Source organism: Schistocerca nitens, chromosome 6 (genome assembly GCF_023898315.1).
Source record: "Schistocerca nitens isolate TAMUIC-IGC-003100 chromosome 6, iqSchNite1.1, whole genome shotgun sequence".
Lineage (NCBI taxonomy): Eukaryota > Metazoa > Arthropoda > Insecta > Orthoptera > Acrididae > Schistocerca > Schistocerca nitens.
In genome coordinates, this window is record NC_064619.1 from 751,186,357 (window position 1) to 751,206,123 (window position 19,767).

The 19,767-nt window shown below is 40.2% G+C and overlaps 1 protein-coding gene across 1 annotated transcript in view; it reads right to left on the reverse strand.

Annotated features, from left to right (window-relative positions):
• Nucleotides 1-19,767, reverse strand: part of LOC126263621 (ras-associated and pleckstrin homology domains-containing protein 1-like) — a 453,221-nt gene that overhangs the window by 222,605 nt on the left and 210,849 nt on the right. The window contains exon 6 of the mRNA XM_049960707.1: nt 14,970-15,050. Coding sequence (XP_049816664.1) covers nt 14,970-15,050 — 81 coding nt within the window. The remainder of the gene's footprint in view (nt 1-14,969; nt 15,051-19,767) is intronic.

Below are 19,767 nucleotides of genomic sequence, written 5' to 3' on the forward strand. Positions count from 1 at the left end.
GGACTTCCTATGTTATCCACAAGGTCATTTATAAATATTGTGAATAGCAACTGTCCTATGACACTCCCCTGTGGCACACCTGAAATCCCTCTTACTTCGGAAGACTACTCTCCATTGAGAATGACATGCTGTGTTCTGTTATCTAGTAAATTTTCAATCCAATCACACAATTGGTCTGATAGTCCATATGCTCTTACTTTGTTCATTAAACGACTGTGGGGAACTGTATTAAACGCCTTGTGGAAGTCAAGAAACATGGCATCTACCTGGGAACCAGTGTCTATGGCCCTCTGAGTATTATTGACAAATAGCACAAGCTGGGTTTCACATGATCCTCTTTTTTGAAACCCGAGCTGATTCCTACACAGTAGATTTCTAGTCTCCAGAAAAGTCATTATACTTGAACATAATACATGTTCCAGAATTCTACAACTGATTGACGTTAGAGATACAGGTTTATAGTTCTGCACACCTATTCGATGTCCCTTCTTGGAAATGGGGATGACCTGTGCCATTTTCCAATCTTTTGGAACGCTACACTCTTCTAGAGACCTACGGTACACCGCTGCAAGAAGGGGGGCCAAGTTCCTTCGCGTACTCTGTGTAAAATCAAACTGGTATCCCATCAGGTCCAGCAGACTTTCCTCTTTTGATGAATTTTAATTGTTTTTCTATCCCTCTATCATTTATTTCGATTCTACTATTTTTTCATCTGTGCGACAATCTAGAGAAGGAACTACAGTGCAGTCCTCCTCTGTGAAACAGCTTTGGAAAAGACATTTAGTATTTCAGCCTTTAGTCTGTCATCCTCTGTTTCAGAACCATTTTGAGTGTCTGGACATTTTGTTTTGATCCACCTACCACTTTGACATAAGACCAAAATTTCTTAGGATTTGCTGCCAACTCAGTACACAGAATTTTACTTTCGAATTCGTTGAATGCCTCTCGCATAGCCCTCCTCCCTCCTCGCACTACATTTCGCTTCATGTAATTTTTGTTTGTCTGCAAGGCTTTGGCTATGTTTATGTTTGCTGTGAAGTTCCCTTTGCTTCCCTAGAAGTTTTCTAACTCGGTTGTTGTACCACGGTGGCTCTTTTCCATCTCTTACGATCCGACTTGGCGCATACTCATCTAATGCATATTGTACGATGATTTCGAAATTTTTCCACTGATCCTCAACACTATCTGTACTTGAGATAAAAATTTTGTGTTGACACGTCAAGTACTCTGAAATCTGCTTTTTGTCACTTTTGCTAAACGGAAAAATCTTCCTACCTTTTTTAATATTTCTATATGTGGCTGAAATCACCGATGCTGTAACCGCTTTATGATCACTGATTCCCTGTTCTGCGTTAACTGTTTCAAATAGTTCGGGTCTGTTTGTCACCAGTAGGTCTAATATGTTATCGCCACGAGTCGGTTCCCTGTTCAACTGCTCAAGGTGGTTTTCAGATAATGCACTAGAAACAATTTCACTGGATTCTTTGTCCCTGCCACTCATTATAAACGTTTGAGTCTCCCAGTCTATATCTGGTAAACTAAAATCTCCACCCAAAACTATAACATGGTCGGAAAATTTACTCGAAATATTTTCCAAATTTTCCTTCAGGTGTTCTGCCACAACAGCTGCTAAGCAAGGGGGCCTATAGAGACATCCAGTTACCATGTTTGAGCCTGCTTTAACTGTGACCTTCACCCAAATTATTTCACATTTTGGATCTCTGTCAATTTCCTTTGATACTGTTGCACTTTTTATTGCTATAAACACGCCGCCTCCTTCACTGTCCAGCCTGTCCTGTCTCTGTGGTACACACTCCAATCTGAGTTTAGAAATTAATTACTGTTGAGATCTGATTTCAGCCAACTTTCCGGCCCTAGTACTATGTGGGCATTGTGACCATTTATTAATGAGAGTGGTTGTGGGACCTTTCTATAGACGCTCCTGCAGTTTACTATTACCACATTAATATTCTCATTCCCTGTGACGTTTTGCCTACTGCTACCTTGTCGCGTCTCAGGAGACGTCTTGTCGGGCCTAGGGAGGGAATTCTCTAACCTAAAAAACCCACATGTGCACTCCACACGTACTCCCCTACCCTTGTAGCCACTTCCTGCGTGTAGTGCACGCCTGACCTATTCAGGGAGACCCTACATTTCTCCACCCGATAGCAGAGGTCGAGAAATTTGCACCCCAGATCTCTGCAGAATTGTCTGAGCCTTCCACTCGGCTCCACACCAGAGGACCGCGATCGGTTCTGGGAACGATACTACAAATAGTTAGCTCAGATCCACCCTGCGAGCGAGGCTTTCCACCTTCACCAACTCCGCCAACCACCTGTATGAACTGAGGATGACCTCTGAACCCAGACGGCAGGAGTCATTGGTGCTAGCATGAGCAACAATTTGCAGTCTGGTGCACCCAGTGCTCTCTATTGCCACTGGCAGGGCCTCCTCCACATCTCGGATGTGCCCCCTGACCTTTCCGCTATTTCCCAAAGGGGCTTCATCACCTGCTTAACATTGGAGCTCCCATTCACTAATAAACCCCTGCCCCCGTGTGCCTGCTCAGACCTTGCTGAAGGAGCCTACCCATGTCCACTCACAGGCAGAGTGGGCGATGCCACATGACCAGCCTCCAAAATTGACCCTCCACCTCATGTGATGTGAATGCTGTTGAACCTGCCACCCCCCCTGGAGAGATGGTGGCCCAACCACGACCTGGTATCTGCGAAGATGTCTCGACAGCAGAGACCATGGGTAAAGCATGTAACACCTGGGGTGTACCATGAGACACACCAGACTCCCCATTACCACTAGACTCTGAGGCAGCAGCCTGAAGACGGCTGAACGCAGCCATCAGCACGTTCAGCTGTTCGCAAACTGTGGCCAGTTCCTCCTGCACCCGTACACAGCAGTCACACATTCTATCCATCCTAAGAAATCAACAATTTACTGTAGAGAGTTAAGAAATCAACTTTTAACTAGGCTGCTAATTCACTAAAGGCGGCTGATAGCTGACTAAACTATGGTTACTAGACACTTCTTGTTGGAAACAATGAAAATAAATACTAACTGTCTCTGGACCATATTCAAAACAAACACGAAATCTATGGAACACTATTACTAGTACTCAAAAATTAAAGCTTCCTAAAAACAAAAACACACGGAAAAAGAAGTGACAAGTAAGAAAAACACAGTTAATACTTAAATTTATATAGCTTGCTGCACAGCAGATGTGAAGCAGATGGCAGTTATGACGACACGCTACAGAATTGATGGGTGGGATTAGACCCAATAATTTATTGTTAAGGCTAGTGGAATCCCCTAAACTAACAGAAGTGGGAAGTGGTTATGGAGGAGAAAAAGAAAATAGCAAGGACAAATATTAGGAAGAAGGCCTTGGAAAGAAAGAGAAGACATGATGCTAGGGCCCCTCCCACAAATTTTCAGTTGGTACTCGTTAAAACTAAGGAAAGGTCAGAAAAGCTGTCTAGAAACCAAGAAATTCACAGAGCAGTAAGTGGGTCCTTTTAGAATAGTGGACAAGCCTCATGTGAATCAATGCCTACAGGATAGATTATTGTAAGACACACAGACCTTAGAGGTGATTATCAATAAATCTGTGGAAATAAGATTGTCTGACAATGAGACTCCCATCAATCGAGATAACTGTAATCAGCTGAACTCTGCTTGTAATCCTGTTATAGAGAAACTTCGTAGTCGACGTAGTTATCTGCATGAAGATGGAAGTTGACCTGACACCGATACGCCAGGCTTTCACAGTGAAGGGCATAAGGTGCAGCGCACAGAGCCGTTATGAACGCGCACGCTGAGCAGCGCATGCGCAATGTCACAGCGGAGCTCAGTGCGTACTCGCCAGTACTACTACAGTGGCATTCACCTGAAGATGGCCAGAAGACTGCGCCGAAATATCGTGGCAGGAAGTTACTGATATCCGGCAGTTCTCCCGTGTTTTTATGAACAATCTGTAGGTAATTAGTTTTGGTTTGTCTGATACAAAATAATGTCACAGTAATAATTTTGCCGTTATATGACCCCAAATGTACTTGACGGTAATTTTCAGCTCATAGGGGGTATGTAATGTAACTAATTATTACAAATTGTCATCAAGCATTGCAAGCATAGCTTGCTGCTGAGGTGAGAGAAGAGCAGATTTTTGGTTCTCACACTGGCACAGCTGACACTGGCAACTGGGCCGAGCAAGACGTATACTTGCCTAACGCTGTGTGAAATACATTACACATACTCCCAACAAATCTGAAGAAGTACTATTAAATATTAATCAATCTTTTCCATATTTAGAATACCAAATTGTATGAACAACACAACCATACTTTTAAAATTTCATAAAAATAACATTAATACTTTCAGAGATATAAATTTTTACCTAAAATACTTAACAACAGTGCTGGAAATGTAAAACTGAATTAGAGACTGTAATATATTCATCTATAGTATTTACTGAAACTAAAACGCAGATGATAGGTACATATAACCAAATTTTCTGCAATTTTTTTTAGTTTCATTGCCACAAATTACTGACATTAGGAAGATTATTATTTCATTGTATTTTGGTTGTGTGAGAGTCTTCGAGGGACAGAGAGAGTAAATGCGGGACATATGTAAAGTGAGAATGTTATGATGTTGTGGTCTTCAGTCCAGAGACTGGTTTGTTGCAGCTCTCCATGCTACTCTATCCTGTGCAAGCTTCTTCATCTCCCAGTATCTACTGCAACCTACATCCTTCTGAATGTGTTTAGTGTATTCATCTCTTGGTCTCCATCTACGATTTTTACCCTCCAATACTAAATTGGCGATCACTCGATGCCTCAGAATATCCCCTACCAACCGATCCCTTCTTCTTGTCAAGTTGTGCCACAAACTCCTCTTCTCCCCAATTCTATTCAATACCTCCTCATTAGTTATGTGATCTACCTATCTAATCTTCAGCATTCTTCTGTAGCACCACATTTCAAAAGCTTCTATTCTCTTCTTGTCCAAACTATTTATCGTCCATGTTTCACTTCCATACATGGCTACACTCCATACAAATATTTTCAGAAACAACTTCCTGACACTCAAATCTACACTCAATGTTAACAAATTTCTCTTCTTCAAAAACGCTTTCCTTGCCATTGCCAGTATACATTTTGTATCCTCTCTACTTCGACCATCATCAGATATTTTGCTGCCCAAATAGCAAAATTCATTTACTACTTTTAGCGTCTCATTTCCTAATCTAATTCCCACAGCCTCACCCGATTTAATTCGACTACATTCCATTATTCTCATTTTGCTTTTGTTGATGTTCATCTTATATCCTCCTTTCAAGACACTGTCCATTCTGTTCAGCTGCTCTTCCAAGTCCTTTGCTGTCTCTGACAGAATTACAATGTCATCGGTGAATCTCAGAGTTTTTATTTCTGCTCCATGGATTTTAATACCTACTCCAAATTTTTCTTTTGTTTCCTTTACTGCTTGCTCAATATACAGACTTAATAACATTGGGGATAGGTTACAAACCTGTCTCACTCCCTTCCCAACTGCTGCTTCCCTTTCATGCCCCTTGACTCTTATAACTGCCATCTGGTTTCTGTACAAATGGTAAATAGCCTTTCGCTCCCTGTATTTTACCCCTGCCACCTTCAGAATATGAAAGAGAGTATGCCAATCAACATTGTCAAAAGCTTTCTCTAAGTCTACAAATGCTAGAAACGTAGCCTTGCCTTTCCTTAATCTATTCTCTATGATAAGTCGTAGGGTCAGTAGTGCCTCACATGTTCCAACATTTCTACGGAATCCAAACTGATCTTCCCCAAGGTCGGCTTCTACCAGTTTTTCCATTTGTCTGTAAAGAATTCGTGTCAGTATTTTGCAGCCATGGCTTATTAAACTGATAGTTCAGTAATTATCACATCTGTCAGCACCTGTTTTCTTTGGGATTGGAATTATTATATTCTTCTTGAAGTCTGAGGGTATTTTGCCTGTCTCATACATCTTGCTCACCAGATGGCAGAGTTTTGTCAGGGCTGGCTATCCCAAGGCTATCAGTAGTTCTAATGGAATGTTGTCTACTCCCGGGGCCTTTTTTGACTTAGGTCTTTCAGTGCTCTGTCAAACTCTTCACGCAGTATCATACATCTTCTTCTACCTCCTCTTCCATTTCCATAATATTGTCCTCAAGAACATTACCCTTGTATAGATCTTCTATATACTCCTTCTACCTTTCTGCTTTCCCTTCTTTGCTTAGAACTGGGTTTCCATCTGAGCTCTTGATATTCACGCAAGTGGTTCTTTTTTTCTCCAAAGGTCTCTTTAATTTTCCTGTAAGCTGTATCTATCTTACCCCTAGTGAAACATGCTTCTATATCCTTACATTTGTCCTCTAGCCAAACTTGCTTAGCCATTTTGCACTTCCTGTCAATCTCAATTTGAGACATTTGTATTCCTTTTTTCCTTATTAAACCTACTCCTGCATTACCCCTATTTGACTTTGTATTTATAACTCTGTATTCACCTGACCAGAAGTCTTGTTCATCCTACCACCAGACTTCACTAATTCCCACTGTATATAACTTTAACCTATCCATTTCCCTTTTTAAATTTTCTAACCTACCTGCCCGATTAAGGGATGTGACTTTCCACACTCTGACCCGTAGGACACCAGTTTTCTTTCCCCTGATAATGATGTCCTCCTGAGTAGTCCCTGCCCGAAGATCTGAATGGGGGACTATTTTAGCTCCGGAATATTTTACCCACGAGGACGCCATCATTATTTAACCATACAGTAAAGCTGCATGCCCTCGGGAAAAATTATGGCTGTAGTTTTCCCTTAGTTTCAGCCGTTCACAGTACCAGCACAGCAAGGCCATTTTGCTTAGTGTTACAAGGCCAGATCAGTCAATCATCCAGACTGTTGCCCCTGCAACTACCGAAAAGGCAGCTGCCCCTCTTCAGGAACCACATACTTGTCTGGCCTCTCAACAGATTCCCCTCCATTGTGGTTGCACCTACGGTATGGCTATCTGTATCGCTGAGGCACGCAATCCTCCCCACCAATGGCAAGGTCCATCGTTTATGTGATATTATATCAAAACTATGTAATGTATGCGTGAGAATTTGTTGTGCAATAAGGTATTTTATGGTGAATGTCCGTGTGAGCTCGATTTTGTAAAAGGTAGCCAGAAGGGGCATTGAGTGTTAAATTTATTAGTAATTTATTTTGTGGAAAGGAATTTTACTTTGTTTTCATTAAATTTTATTTAGTTTAGGACCTATGGGAGTTCTAGTCAAATTACTTGTGGTAATCTGATTTGCTGACATTAGAAATACTGTGAGTATAGAAGTGCTCAATATAATCTGACTGGCACACACACTAGACAATAGGAATACAGCATTTCCCATGCGATCGAGTAGCGCTTCACGCCTCGGCTCTACGAGTCGATACAGTAGCTTGGTAGCACACGAAGAAATTCACGTGTTGGTTTGGTTCTCGTATCGTTGACAAAAAGAGACTACAATGCTGAGTATTTTGTGAAAGTTAGAGCTTTGTGAGTGTTTTATTTTAGGAGATATTCACGTGTCAACATTTCATGTCGTACATAAACTCTGTGTGGTATCTTTCATGCAGATTACGAGACATGGCGAACATTTCTTTATAAGAAGTCTACTGAACAACTGAATGTGTTACTCATAAGCAGTCATGAGTCAGTGATTGTTTAGGATGTTCAAAATATCAGGTTAGACTAAGTATCTTCCGGCTGCTTTTGGGTGTGAAATTTTAACAGAGAAGTCAGTAACTTTGCATAACTAAACACGATCTTGATAGCCATTTTGCGTGGTTTAAAGGCAATAAACCAACTTAAAAGAAATTTTACACATTTTCGTAAACAAGTCATGCAAGAATATTGGACGCTCAATAATTTAACTAACTTTCAGCTACTGCCCGTGTAGTGGAGTTATGCAGCCTTTGTGTATTAGATATTTAGTTGAATTTTTGTCAACACTGCTTTTGTTGGCTAAACCAGTACCTAGCATACATAACAGAGTGAAGGGGCAGACAAACTGAAACCTATCCAGGTAGGTGGACTGATTGTTTAAAGGAGAGACAAACCCACCCCACCACAAGGTGTAGGTGGGGATTGGAGTGGGGTGGGTGGTGGCTGTTGCTGCACCGTGTGGGGGGAGGGGTGGGGGTGGGGGGAGTGAGGGGTTTGGGGAGATTGGCTCGAGTATTTCATAGTGCCAATTTTTGTTTCCTCTCAGGTAAGATATATTAGCCCAAAGCAGTAATTTGACTGCAGTTCCTCAACATCGGTACCTTGTATGAAATAATATTCATCTCTTTAGCACACTGTGAAATATCAAATACTTTAAAAATTAATGTTTTATAAAATTCAGTGAAACAAAATACCAATGCGAAATTTAAAAACACATAATTCCATGAGATCACCTGAAATTCCTGCTTTTTTCAATTCCCTTACAATTCCAGGTTTTCCAGGTATTACAGAAGAATCACCATCCTGACACCATCTCTCATGTCATATAAACTGTTTGAGATATCAAAACAAGATCTACTCATACTGCAGTAAATGAGTAACTGTAGACTTTTGAATGGGATGCTGTAATTTTGTTAAGAGCATTTGAAAGCTGGTGAAATGAGAATTAGTGTGGCTTTGCAGCAAAACATTTGAAGAAATCACACATCTACTTTTATAACGAGAATGTCATTTTTCATAAGCATTTCACTCTAATTGTACACGGTTCCTCCTCCTCCTGTTTCAGTATTCTGCTGCAGCTGCAACAGCACTACAACATTAGTGAGGTGACATAGTGAAAACTCTAACAATGGATAATCCACATTGGAACGTAACAATATTCTGAGAAGGAAAGTTGCTACTCACCATATAGTGGAGATGCTAAGTCGCAGAATACGCACAACAAAAAGATTTTCACACTTAAAGCTTTCGGCCAATGGCCTTTGTCAACCACACACACACACACACACACACACACACACACACACACACGACTGCATTTTCATGCAACTGAAACCACTGAGACTGCAGTCGTTTGTGTGTGTGTGTGTGTGTGTGTGTGTGTGTGTGTGTGTGTGTGTGTGTTGTTGTTGTTGTTGTTGTTGTTGTTGACAAAGGCCAAAAGCTTTAATTGTCAAAATCTTTTTGTTGTGCTTATCTGCAACTCAGCATCTCCTCTACATGGTGAGTAGCAACTTTCCTTCTCAGAATAATGTGAAAACTCTGCTTTTTTTGCGAAAAGATGCAAATTTTAACAAAGCAATAAGAGAAATGTGGGTGTTACTTGAAATTCACCATTGATGAGTGACAGCCTTTCAAGTAAGAAGTTTTAGTTGCTACAAGTATAATGAAACCACTGGACCAATGACTACACTGAAAAACTTATACAACTCTACTGTGAAACACATTGATTGTGAAAATTGACACATGAACATTACGCAAACAAAAGCATAAAAAATAGGGCATGCAAAGAAATGGTTGAAAGATTTCTAGACAGTTGTCCAATTATGGACCAAAGTATTATAAAAAACTAAGCTGCAAAATTTGAAATGAACTTTCAGAAAAACATTCTTTCTTTGTGTGACTATATTACCAGCAGCTGCTTTATAACAACTGAAGGTATTTTAAATCTGTCTTCGGAACAACGGTACAAGAAACAACAGCATCAAACAAGGGAATACCTATAAAACATGCAAGCAGAAGGCATTTCCTAAGGTAACTGAAACTTGGCTGTAACATATCATAAGTAACATCAACACCTTTTTTAATGAACTGTTTCAGATATGAAAAGCAAGCCAGATTGTAAATATATTTCATTACAGACCCCTGATGACACTTTATTTCAATACAATAACGCACATTTGATAACAAAAATAAGCATGTTGTTGTAGTGGCAAAGACAGATTTAAAGTACCTTCAATAAATTCAGAATAAGCTCAGAAAGATGTAGGCTTCTCGAATGAAGCATGAAATGAGCGGAGGACGGTATTGTCTAAATCGACACTATTGTGGACATCAATAAACTGTTGCTTGCATTACGTTCTTTATTGTGGGCTGTTATCCACTATGTTATGTACATTATTTTACAGGTATTGCTCAATTTTTCTTTAGAGAAATATACAAGTACCAACAGCAACTGCTACAATTTTCTTGCAAGCATTGTCCATACTTTCTTTTGAATATATTAATTACTTTCAGATTGCAAAACAGACTACAGTACATAAAATGTTTATAACATGCCAGACTGTGCAACATATTTGTGGTGAGAGACCGTCACAGCTCTCTAAATCTGTCGTCCACGGTCTTCAGACTGACGAACATGGATCGCAGTTAAGGGGACGGTGGAAAAATATTGAAAATCTGCCAATTTATGCCACAAGCAATCGGACTCTGCCTCCAGACAGATCAGAGAGACTAGATCATACGTGTGGGGGACGCACATCAGCTGTAAACCACGGCTCCCGTGTTAACCGACACGACCCATCAGAGATACCCGCAGAACAGGCCCATTGTAGAAGTACGTACGTGTAGGGCGGGCTATTTGCACCCGCAGTCATGAGACACTGATGACACGTCAACGAACCAAGATGACAGTGACTGGTCCACATGTACTCCCAGATCTGAACAAACCACTCCCCATGTCACCCTGCCGCTCTCGTCAGTAACAGCTCGTCTAATGGCGAACAGTGGTGACAGTGCCAACTGCGAGCCGGGGGTGTGCCCGGGAGGGCAAGTGCTGCAGGGAGGGGGTGGGTGTCACCTGGCAGCCGGTGATAGCCCGAGGTCTCTCTGTAAAACGACCATTTCGTTGCTGAAATGAGATTTTCCCTGAGAAATACCAACCGCATTTGAAATGCCCTGATGTTCTCTGCCTCTTCTTTGGGCCAAATGAATGAGAGAAGGCTAACAAAACAAATACTTGTGTATCTGTGGAAAAAGAGACCGACAATACTAGGAATTACACAAATAAGAAAATGTTGTTGTTGTTGTTGTTGTTGTTATCTTCAGTCCTGAGACTGGTTTGATGCAGCTCTCCATGCTACTCTATCCTGTGCAAGCTTCTTCATCTCCCAGTACTTACTGCAACCTACATCCTTCTGAATCTGCTTAGTGTATTCATCTCTTGGTCTCCCTCTACGATTTTTACCCTCCACGCTGCCCTCCAATGCTAAATGCCTCAGAACATGTCCTACCAACCGGTCCCTTCTTCTTGTCAAGTTGTGCCACAAACTCCTCTTCTCCCCAATTCTATTCAATACCTCCTCATTAGTTATGTGATCTACCTATCTAATCTTCAGCATTCTTCTGTAGCACCACATTTCAAAAGCTTCTATTCTCTTCTTGTCCAAACTATTTATCGTCCATTTTTCACTTCCATACATGGCTACACTCCATACAAATATTTTCAGAAACAACTTCCTGACACTCAAATCTACACTCAATGTTAACAAATTTCTCTTCTTCAAAAACGCTTTCCTTGCCATTGCCAGTATACATTTTGTATCCTCTCTACTTCGACCATCATCAGATATTTTGCTGCCCAAATAGCAAAATTCATTTACTACTTTAAGCGTCTCATTTCCTAATCTAATTCCCACAGCCTCACCCGATTTAATTCGACTACATTCCATTATTCTCATTTTGCTTTTGTTAATGTTCATCTTATATCCTCCTTTCAAGACACTGTCCATTCTGTTCAGCTGCTCTTCCAAGTCCTTTGCTGTCTCTGACAGAATTACGATGACATCGGCGAATCTCAGAGTTTTTATTTCTACTCCATGGATTTTAATACCTACTCCGAATTTTTCTTTTGTTTCCTTTACTGCTTGCTCAATATAAAGATTGAATAACATTAGGGATAGGTTACAACCCTGTCACACTCCCTTCCCAACTGCTGCTTCCCTTTCATGCCCCTTGACTCTTATAACTGCCATCTGGTTTCTGTACAAATTGTAAATAGCCTTTCGCTCCCTGTATTTTACCCCTGACACCTTTAGAATTTGAAAGAGAGTATTCCAGTCAACAGTGTCAAAAGCTTTCTCCACGTCCACAAATGCTAGAAATGTAGCCTTGCCTTTCCTTAATCTATTTTCTATGATAAGTCGTAGGGTCAGTATTGCCTCACGTGTTCCAACATTACTGCGGAATCCAAACTGATCTTCGCCGAGGTCAGCTTTTACGAGTTTTTCCATTCGTCTGTTAAGACTTCATGTTAGTATTTTTGCAGCTGTGACGTATTAAACTGATAGTTCGGTAGTTTTCACATCTGTCAACGCCTGCTTTCTTTGGGATTGCAGTTATTATATTCTTCTTGAAGTCTGAGGGTATTACGCCTGTCTCGTACATCTTGCTCACCAGATGGTAGAGTTTTGTCAGGACTGGCTCTCCCAAGGCCGTCAGTAGTTCCAATGGAATGTTGTCTACTCCCGGGGCCTTGTTTCGACTCAGGTCTTTCAGTGCTCTGTCAAAGTCTTCACGAAGTATCGTATCTCCCATTTCATCTTCTTCTACCTCCTCTTCCATTTCCATTTCCATAATATTGTCCTGAAGTACACCGCCCTCGTATAGACCCTCTATATACCCCTTCCACCTTTCTGCTTTCCCTTCTTTGCTTAGAACTGGGTTTCCATCTGAGCTCTTGATATTCATACAAGTGGTTCTCTTTTCCCCAAAGGTCTCTTTAATTTTCCTGTATACAGTATCTATCTTACCCCTAGTGAGATAATCCTCTACATCGTTACATTTGTCCTCTAGCCATCCCTGCTTAGCCATTTTGCACTTCCTGTCGATCACATTTTTGAGACGTTTGTATTCCTTTTTGCCTGCTTCATTTGCTGCATTTTTATATTTTCTCCTTTCATCAATTAAATTCAATATTTCTTCTGTTACCCACGGATTTCTACTAGACCTCGTCTTTTTACCTACTTGATCCTCTGCTGCCTTCACTGCTTCATCCCTCAGAGCTACCCATTCTTCTTCTACTGTATTTCTTTCCCCCATTCAGGTCAATTGTTCCCTTATGCCTCCCTGAAACTCTGTACAACCTCTGGTTTAGTCAGTTTATCCAGGTCCCATCTCCTTAAATTCCCACCTTTTTGCAGTTTCTTCAGTTTTAATCTACAGTTCATAACCAATAGGTTGTGGTCAGAGTCCACATCTGCCCCTGGAAATGTCTTACAATTTAAAACCTGGTTCCTAAATCTCTGTCTTACTATTATATAATCTATCTGATACCTTCTAGTATCTCCAGGATTCTTCCATGTATACAACTTTCTTTTATGATTCTTGAACCAAGTGTTAGATATGATTAAGTTATGCTCTGTGCAATATTCTACCAGACGGCTTCCTCTTTCATTTCTCTCCCCCAATCCATATTCACCCACTATGTTTCCTTCTCTCCCTTTTCCTACTCTCGAATTCCAGTCCCTTCACTACCTGAATAATTTCTTTTATCTCATCAAACATTTTATCAACTTCTTCATCATCTGCAGAGCTAGTTGGCATATAAACTTGTACTACTGTAGTAGGCATGGGCTTAGTGTCTATCTTGACCACAATAATGCATTCACTATGCTGTTTATAGTAGCTTACCCGCACTCCTATTTTTTTTATTCATTATTCAACCTACTCCTGCATTACCCCTATTTGATTTTGTATTTATAACCCTGTATTCACCCGACCAGAAGTCTTGTTCCTCCTGCCACCGAACTTCACTAATTCCCACTATATCTAACTTCAACCTATCCATTTCCGTTTTTAAATTTTCTAACCTACATGCCCGATTAAGGGATGTGACATTCCACGCTCCGATCCGTAGAACGCCAGTTTTCTTTCTCCTGATAATGACATCCTCTTGAGTAGTCCCCGCCCGGAGATTCGAATGGGGGACTATTTTACCTCCGGAATATTTTGCCCAAGAGGACGCCATCATCATTTAACCATACAGTAAAGCTGCATGCCCTCGGGAAAAATTACGGCTGTAGTTTCCCATTGCTTTCAGCCGTTCGCAGTACCAGCACAGCAAGGCCATTTTGGTTATTGTTACAAGGCCAGATCAGTCACTCATCCAGACTGTTGCCCCTGCAACTACTGAAAAGGCTGCTGCCCCTCTTCAGCAGCCACACGTTTGTCTGGCCCCTCAACAGATACCCCTCCGTTGTGGTTGCACCTACGGTACGGCCATCTATATTGCTGAAGCACGCAAGCCTCCCCACCAACGGCAAGGTCCATGGTTCATGGGGGTAGGAATAAGAAAATACCTACAAAGAATAGTATTTTATTCTTAAAATAATTTCTTTCTGTGTCTTTAATATTTCTTTAATAAGAAAATACCTACAAAGAAATATTAAACACACAGAAAGAAATTATTTTAAGAATAAAATACTAAATTAAGTAGCCTGCTGAGGCAAAAACAAAATAAAAAAAAAAGAAATGACAAACAACATAAACAGATGAAGTGGCAAGAGAGTATGGGGAAGAAGAAAAACAAGAACTGCCAAAAACAGGAAACAATGATTATGGGAGAGAGATTCATGTTGTTGCATGTCCTTGTTGGTCAATGCAAAGCTATTATTATTATTATTATTATTATTAATAAAAGAAGAAGAAAGCTCCAGTTGTGTCACTCATACAAATTCACACGAAAAAAAAACTCTTACAAAACTTTAGGACAAACAAAATAACATAAATCTCAACGAAGATGGTTCCTCTTCAACAGTCATTATTTATTTTGTAGTAATTCGGCACAGTACTCAGCTGTTCCTATTATTCTCCAGTACACACATGCCAAAACACCCTGCCCCTCTCCCCCAACAACAGGGAACTGAAATAATGAAGTGACTAATTAGTATTCAATTATGTGCACAACATTTTTTTTTTTTTGAAAAGAACCTGTAACATACAGTACTTTACCTGTGCTGCACACTCGTCTGAAATGCCGCTGTCTGACTCCAACTCCGACTCTTCCTCTTTCAGAAGTTTGCTCGAAATGAACTGCAAACAGAAGGAAAGTCCCAAATGAGCCGACAATGTCATATCCCAAATGAGCCAACAATGTCATATCACAAACACAGTATCTTACTGTAACGTTCCCTGGCAGCACACACACTATTAATAAAATGAAATGACATTTAATTGTACTATTTACGCCACTACGAAGCAATTCGTATGTACTGTAATTGTTTAACAAAAAAATATTATTTAATTTTGTATAAAGGACATTCGTTATTATTGTAATATTTTCTGTAATAATATTCTCGATGTATTTATGATTGTAATATTTCTATACTCATAATGTAATTACGAAATATGTTAATATCTGCGATAACAAATGTAAAATACAGGCACATAGGAAAATAATGTTGTAAGATTACAAAGAGACATTATCAGCAAGAGTATAAATAGGAATACATAATGTGCATTCTTTGTCGTCTTCCTCGAGAGAGAGAGAGAGAGAGAGAGAGAGAGAGAGAGGAGGAACGTGCGACGTAGCATTTTATGAATGAGTAGACTTCTTTTGTCTGTATCTATCTTTAGCCGCCATTAGAGGAGAAATTACAAAGTTGTGGTCCAAATACATTATAATTTATCAAAATTGTGTATTACTAATGTAAATTAGCTTGCCCATGTCATCTATAATATTTCTTTAAAGAATTTTCAGCATTTTTAGCGATTATCGTTGGTGCTGCTGGGCTGTGCCGCGACCGAACGATTTGCAGCGGCGGCACATTTAAAAAAAGGTTCCGCAAAAAAATTAACCAAACCCGTAAATCGGGAGCAGATAAAATTAGCAGTGAATTACGAAATATTTTTCTTTTACAGCGATCCTGAGGCTGACGAAATTTATTACTGGTTTTACATTTGTGCATTCATAGGCGGATTATTAACGTTGAAGTTGTTAATCTGTTGGTTCTTTCAATTTCTAAAACAAATAACTTAAACGTATAGTGAAGTGTGTTTTGTCAATGATAATTAAACGTTCAGGTCGGCTTGGCAATATTTAACCATTTTATGCTAACAGAGACAGTCTTGTGTTCCATAGCTAATGCCAGGAAAGAATTCAGTAAATATTTAAAAAACCACTGCATTTAGAAAATGTGTGCCAAGGCCGAAATACGTATAAAATTTAATTTATATAATTTTCAACTAAATGTTCTTAATCAGTTAGTATGAATTTATCAGCGTGAGAGGGTTGCTAAGGTTCACGTAATTTTAAACGTGCTTAATTCTGTCTAAATGAATTTTTATTACCACACGTAAAAAAGGGGTTCTACAACAAATTTCGTACTGAAAGAGCAAATAACAAAACTATTTAAAGCAACGTTTCTTCTCCCCATTTTCAAACCCATTCATTTCATTTTTTTACATAATAAATATATAAATAAATATTTTCTTTTTCATTATTTCATCAAACTACTAACAGACGTTTTCTAAACTGATGAATGCAATAGCACAAAGAAATGCATGTGAATGTCAATGACTATGCTGTTCAGGTACAGAATCATGGGAACAGATTGATGGACCTTTTGTGTCCAAATTTCATTTCAACATCCACATCTGCAGTTGCTATGCTCAAAGTAGTAGCAAAAAGTACATCTACATCTACATGGATACTCTGCAAATCACATTTAAGTGCCTGGCAGAGGGTTAATCGAACCACCTTCACAATTCTCCATTATTCCAATCTCTTATACTGCGCGGAAATAATGAACACCTGTATCTTTCTATACGAAATCTGATTTCCTTTATATCATGGTGATCATTCCGCCCTAAGTAGGTTGGTGCCAACAAAATATTTTCGCTTTTGGAGGAGAAAGTTGGTGATTGGAATTTCGTGAGAAGATTCAGACAACGAAAAACTCCTTTCTTTTAATGATGTCCAGCCCAAGTCCTGTATCATTTCTGTGACACATATTTCGCGATAATACAACGCGTGCTGCCTTTCTTGAACTTTTTCGATGTACTCCGTCAGTCCTCTCTGGTAAGGACCCCACACCGTGCAGTAGTATTCTTAAAGAGGATGGACAAGTGCAGTGTAGGCAGTCTCCTTAGTAGGTCTGTTACATTTTCTAAGTGTCCGCAGTCTTTGGTTAGCCTTCCCCAACATTTTCTGTGTGTTCCTTCCAATTTAAGTTGTTCGTAATCGTAATACCTAGGTATTTAGTTGAATTTATGGCTTTTAGATTAGACTGATTTATCGTGCAACCGAAGTTTAACGAGTTCCTTTTAGCACTCATGTGGATGACCTCATTTTTCGTTATTTAGGGTCAACTACCAATTTTCACACCATTCAGATATCTTTTCTAAATCATTTTGCAGTTTGTTTTGATCTTCTGATGACTTTATTGGTCGATAAACGACAGCGTCATCTGCAAACAACCAAAGATGGCTGCTCAAATGGCTCTGAGCACTATGGGACTCAACTGCTGAGGTCATAAGTCCCCTAGAACTTAGAACTACTTAAACCTAACTAACCTAAGGACATCACACACATCCATGCCCGAGGCAGGATTCGAACCCGCGACCGTAGCGGTCGCGCGGTTCCGGACGATGGCTGCTCAGATTGTCTCCCAAACCGTTTATATAGATAAGGAACAGCAAAGGGCCTATAACACTACCTTGGGGAACGCTAGAAATCACTTCTGTTTTACTTGATGACTTTTTCCATCAGTTACTACGAACTGTGATCTTTCTGACAGTAAATCACAAATCCAGCCACATAACTGAGACGATATTCCATAATCATGCAATTTCACTACGAGCTACTTGTGTGGTATAGTGTCAAAAGTCTTCCGGAAATCCAGAAATACTGAATCAATCTGTACTCCATTGTCAATAGCAGTCAACACTTCATGTGAATAAAGAGCCAGTTGTGTTTCACAGAAACGATGTTTTCTAAACCCATGCTGACAGTGTGTCAATAGACCATTTTCTTCAAGGTAATTCATAATGTTCGTACACAATATATGTTCCAAAATCCTGCTGCATATCGACGATAACGATATTTGCCTGTAATTTAGTGGATTACTCTTACTACCTTTCTTGAATATTGGTGTTACCTGTGCAACTTTCCAGTCTTTGGGTACAGATCTTACGTTGAGTGAATGGTTGTATATGATTGTTAAGTATGGAGCTAATGCATCAGCATACTCTGAAAGGAACCTAATTGGTATACAGTCTGGACCAGAAGTCTTGCTTTAATTGATTTAAGTTGCTTCACTATTCCGAGGTTATTTACTTCTATGTTACTCATGTTGGCAGCTGTTCTCGATTCGAATTCTGGAATATTTCCTTCGTCTTCTTTTGTGAAGGTATTCGGAAGACTGTGTTTAGTAACTCTGCTTTGGCAGCATTGTCTTCGATAGTATCTCCATTGCTATAGCGCAGAGAAGGCACTGATCGTTTCTTGCCGCTAACATACTTTACATACGACCAGAATCTCTTTGAATTTTCTGCCAGGTTTCGAGACAAAGTTTCGTTGTGGAAACTGTTATAAGCATATCGCATTGAAGTCCGCGCTAAATTTAGGGCTTCTGTAAAAGATCGCTAATCTTCGTGATTTTGTGTCTTTAAATTTGGCACGTTTGTTTCGTTGTTTTTGCAGCAGTGTTCTAACCCGTTTTGTGTACCAATGAGGATCAGCTCCACCGTTTGTTAATTTGGTATAAATCTCTCAACTGCTGCTGATACTATTTAAGCCACATATGGTCTACACTTATATTATTAATTTGGAATGACTGGAGAATGTCTCAGGTAGGTGTCAAGTGAATTTTTATCTGCTTTTTTGAATACATATATTTTTCGCTTATTTTTCGAAGATTTGGGGATTACAATATTCAATCTCGCTACGACAACCCTGTGTTCACTAATCCCTGAATCGGTTTTGATGCTCGTTATTAACTCAGGATTATCAAAAATGAGATCGACAGGAAGTGCAAAATGGCTAAGCAGGGATGGCTAGAGGACAAATGTAAGGATGTAGAGGCTTATCTCACTTGGGGTAAATAGATACTGCCTACAGGATGATTATTATTATTATTTTTTTTTTTTGGGTTTAAGGGCGCTCAACTACTGAGGTCATTAGCGCCCAGTCACAATTGTTAGAGCACATAGAATCTAGTAAAACTCAAGGGGGGGGGGGGGGGGAGACACCAGAAAGTTCTTACAAAGAAGCAGATAAAATAAGTGAAAGAGTTAGATGTCTTTGGACAATCCAGTCAAAGTAATGAAACGAAGAACACGAGCAGCTGCTCGAGCGTCATCCGCTAAAATATCCTGTAAAGTAGATGGCAGAGACAGGACAACACAAGATTGACTAAAACGGGGACACGACAATAAAACATGGCGCACTGTTAATGCATGACCACAAGGGCACTGCGGGGCTGGGTCACCGGAGAGCAGGTAGCGGTGGCTAAACCGGCAATGCCCAATCCGCAACCTGGTCAGAAGGACCTCTTCTCGCCGAGATGGTCGGGAGGAGGTTGTCCAAGCAGTTGGGAACGGTTTTACTGCCCGGAGCATGTTTCCTTGAAGTGAGGACCAAGTATCCCATCACAAGGACACAAGCCTCTTACAAACAACCCCACTAACGTCAGATGACGGGACACAATGGGAGACTGGCCGAGGCAGGAGGACTGCAGCCTTGGCTGCAGCATCAGCAGCCTCATTCCCAGGCACTCCTACATGGCCGGGAACCCACAGAAAGCTCACA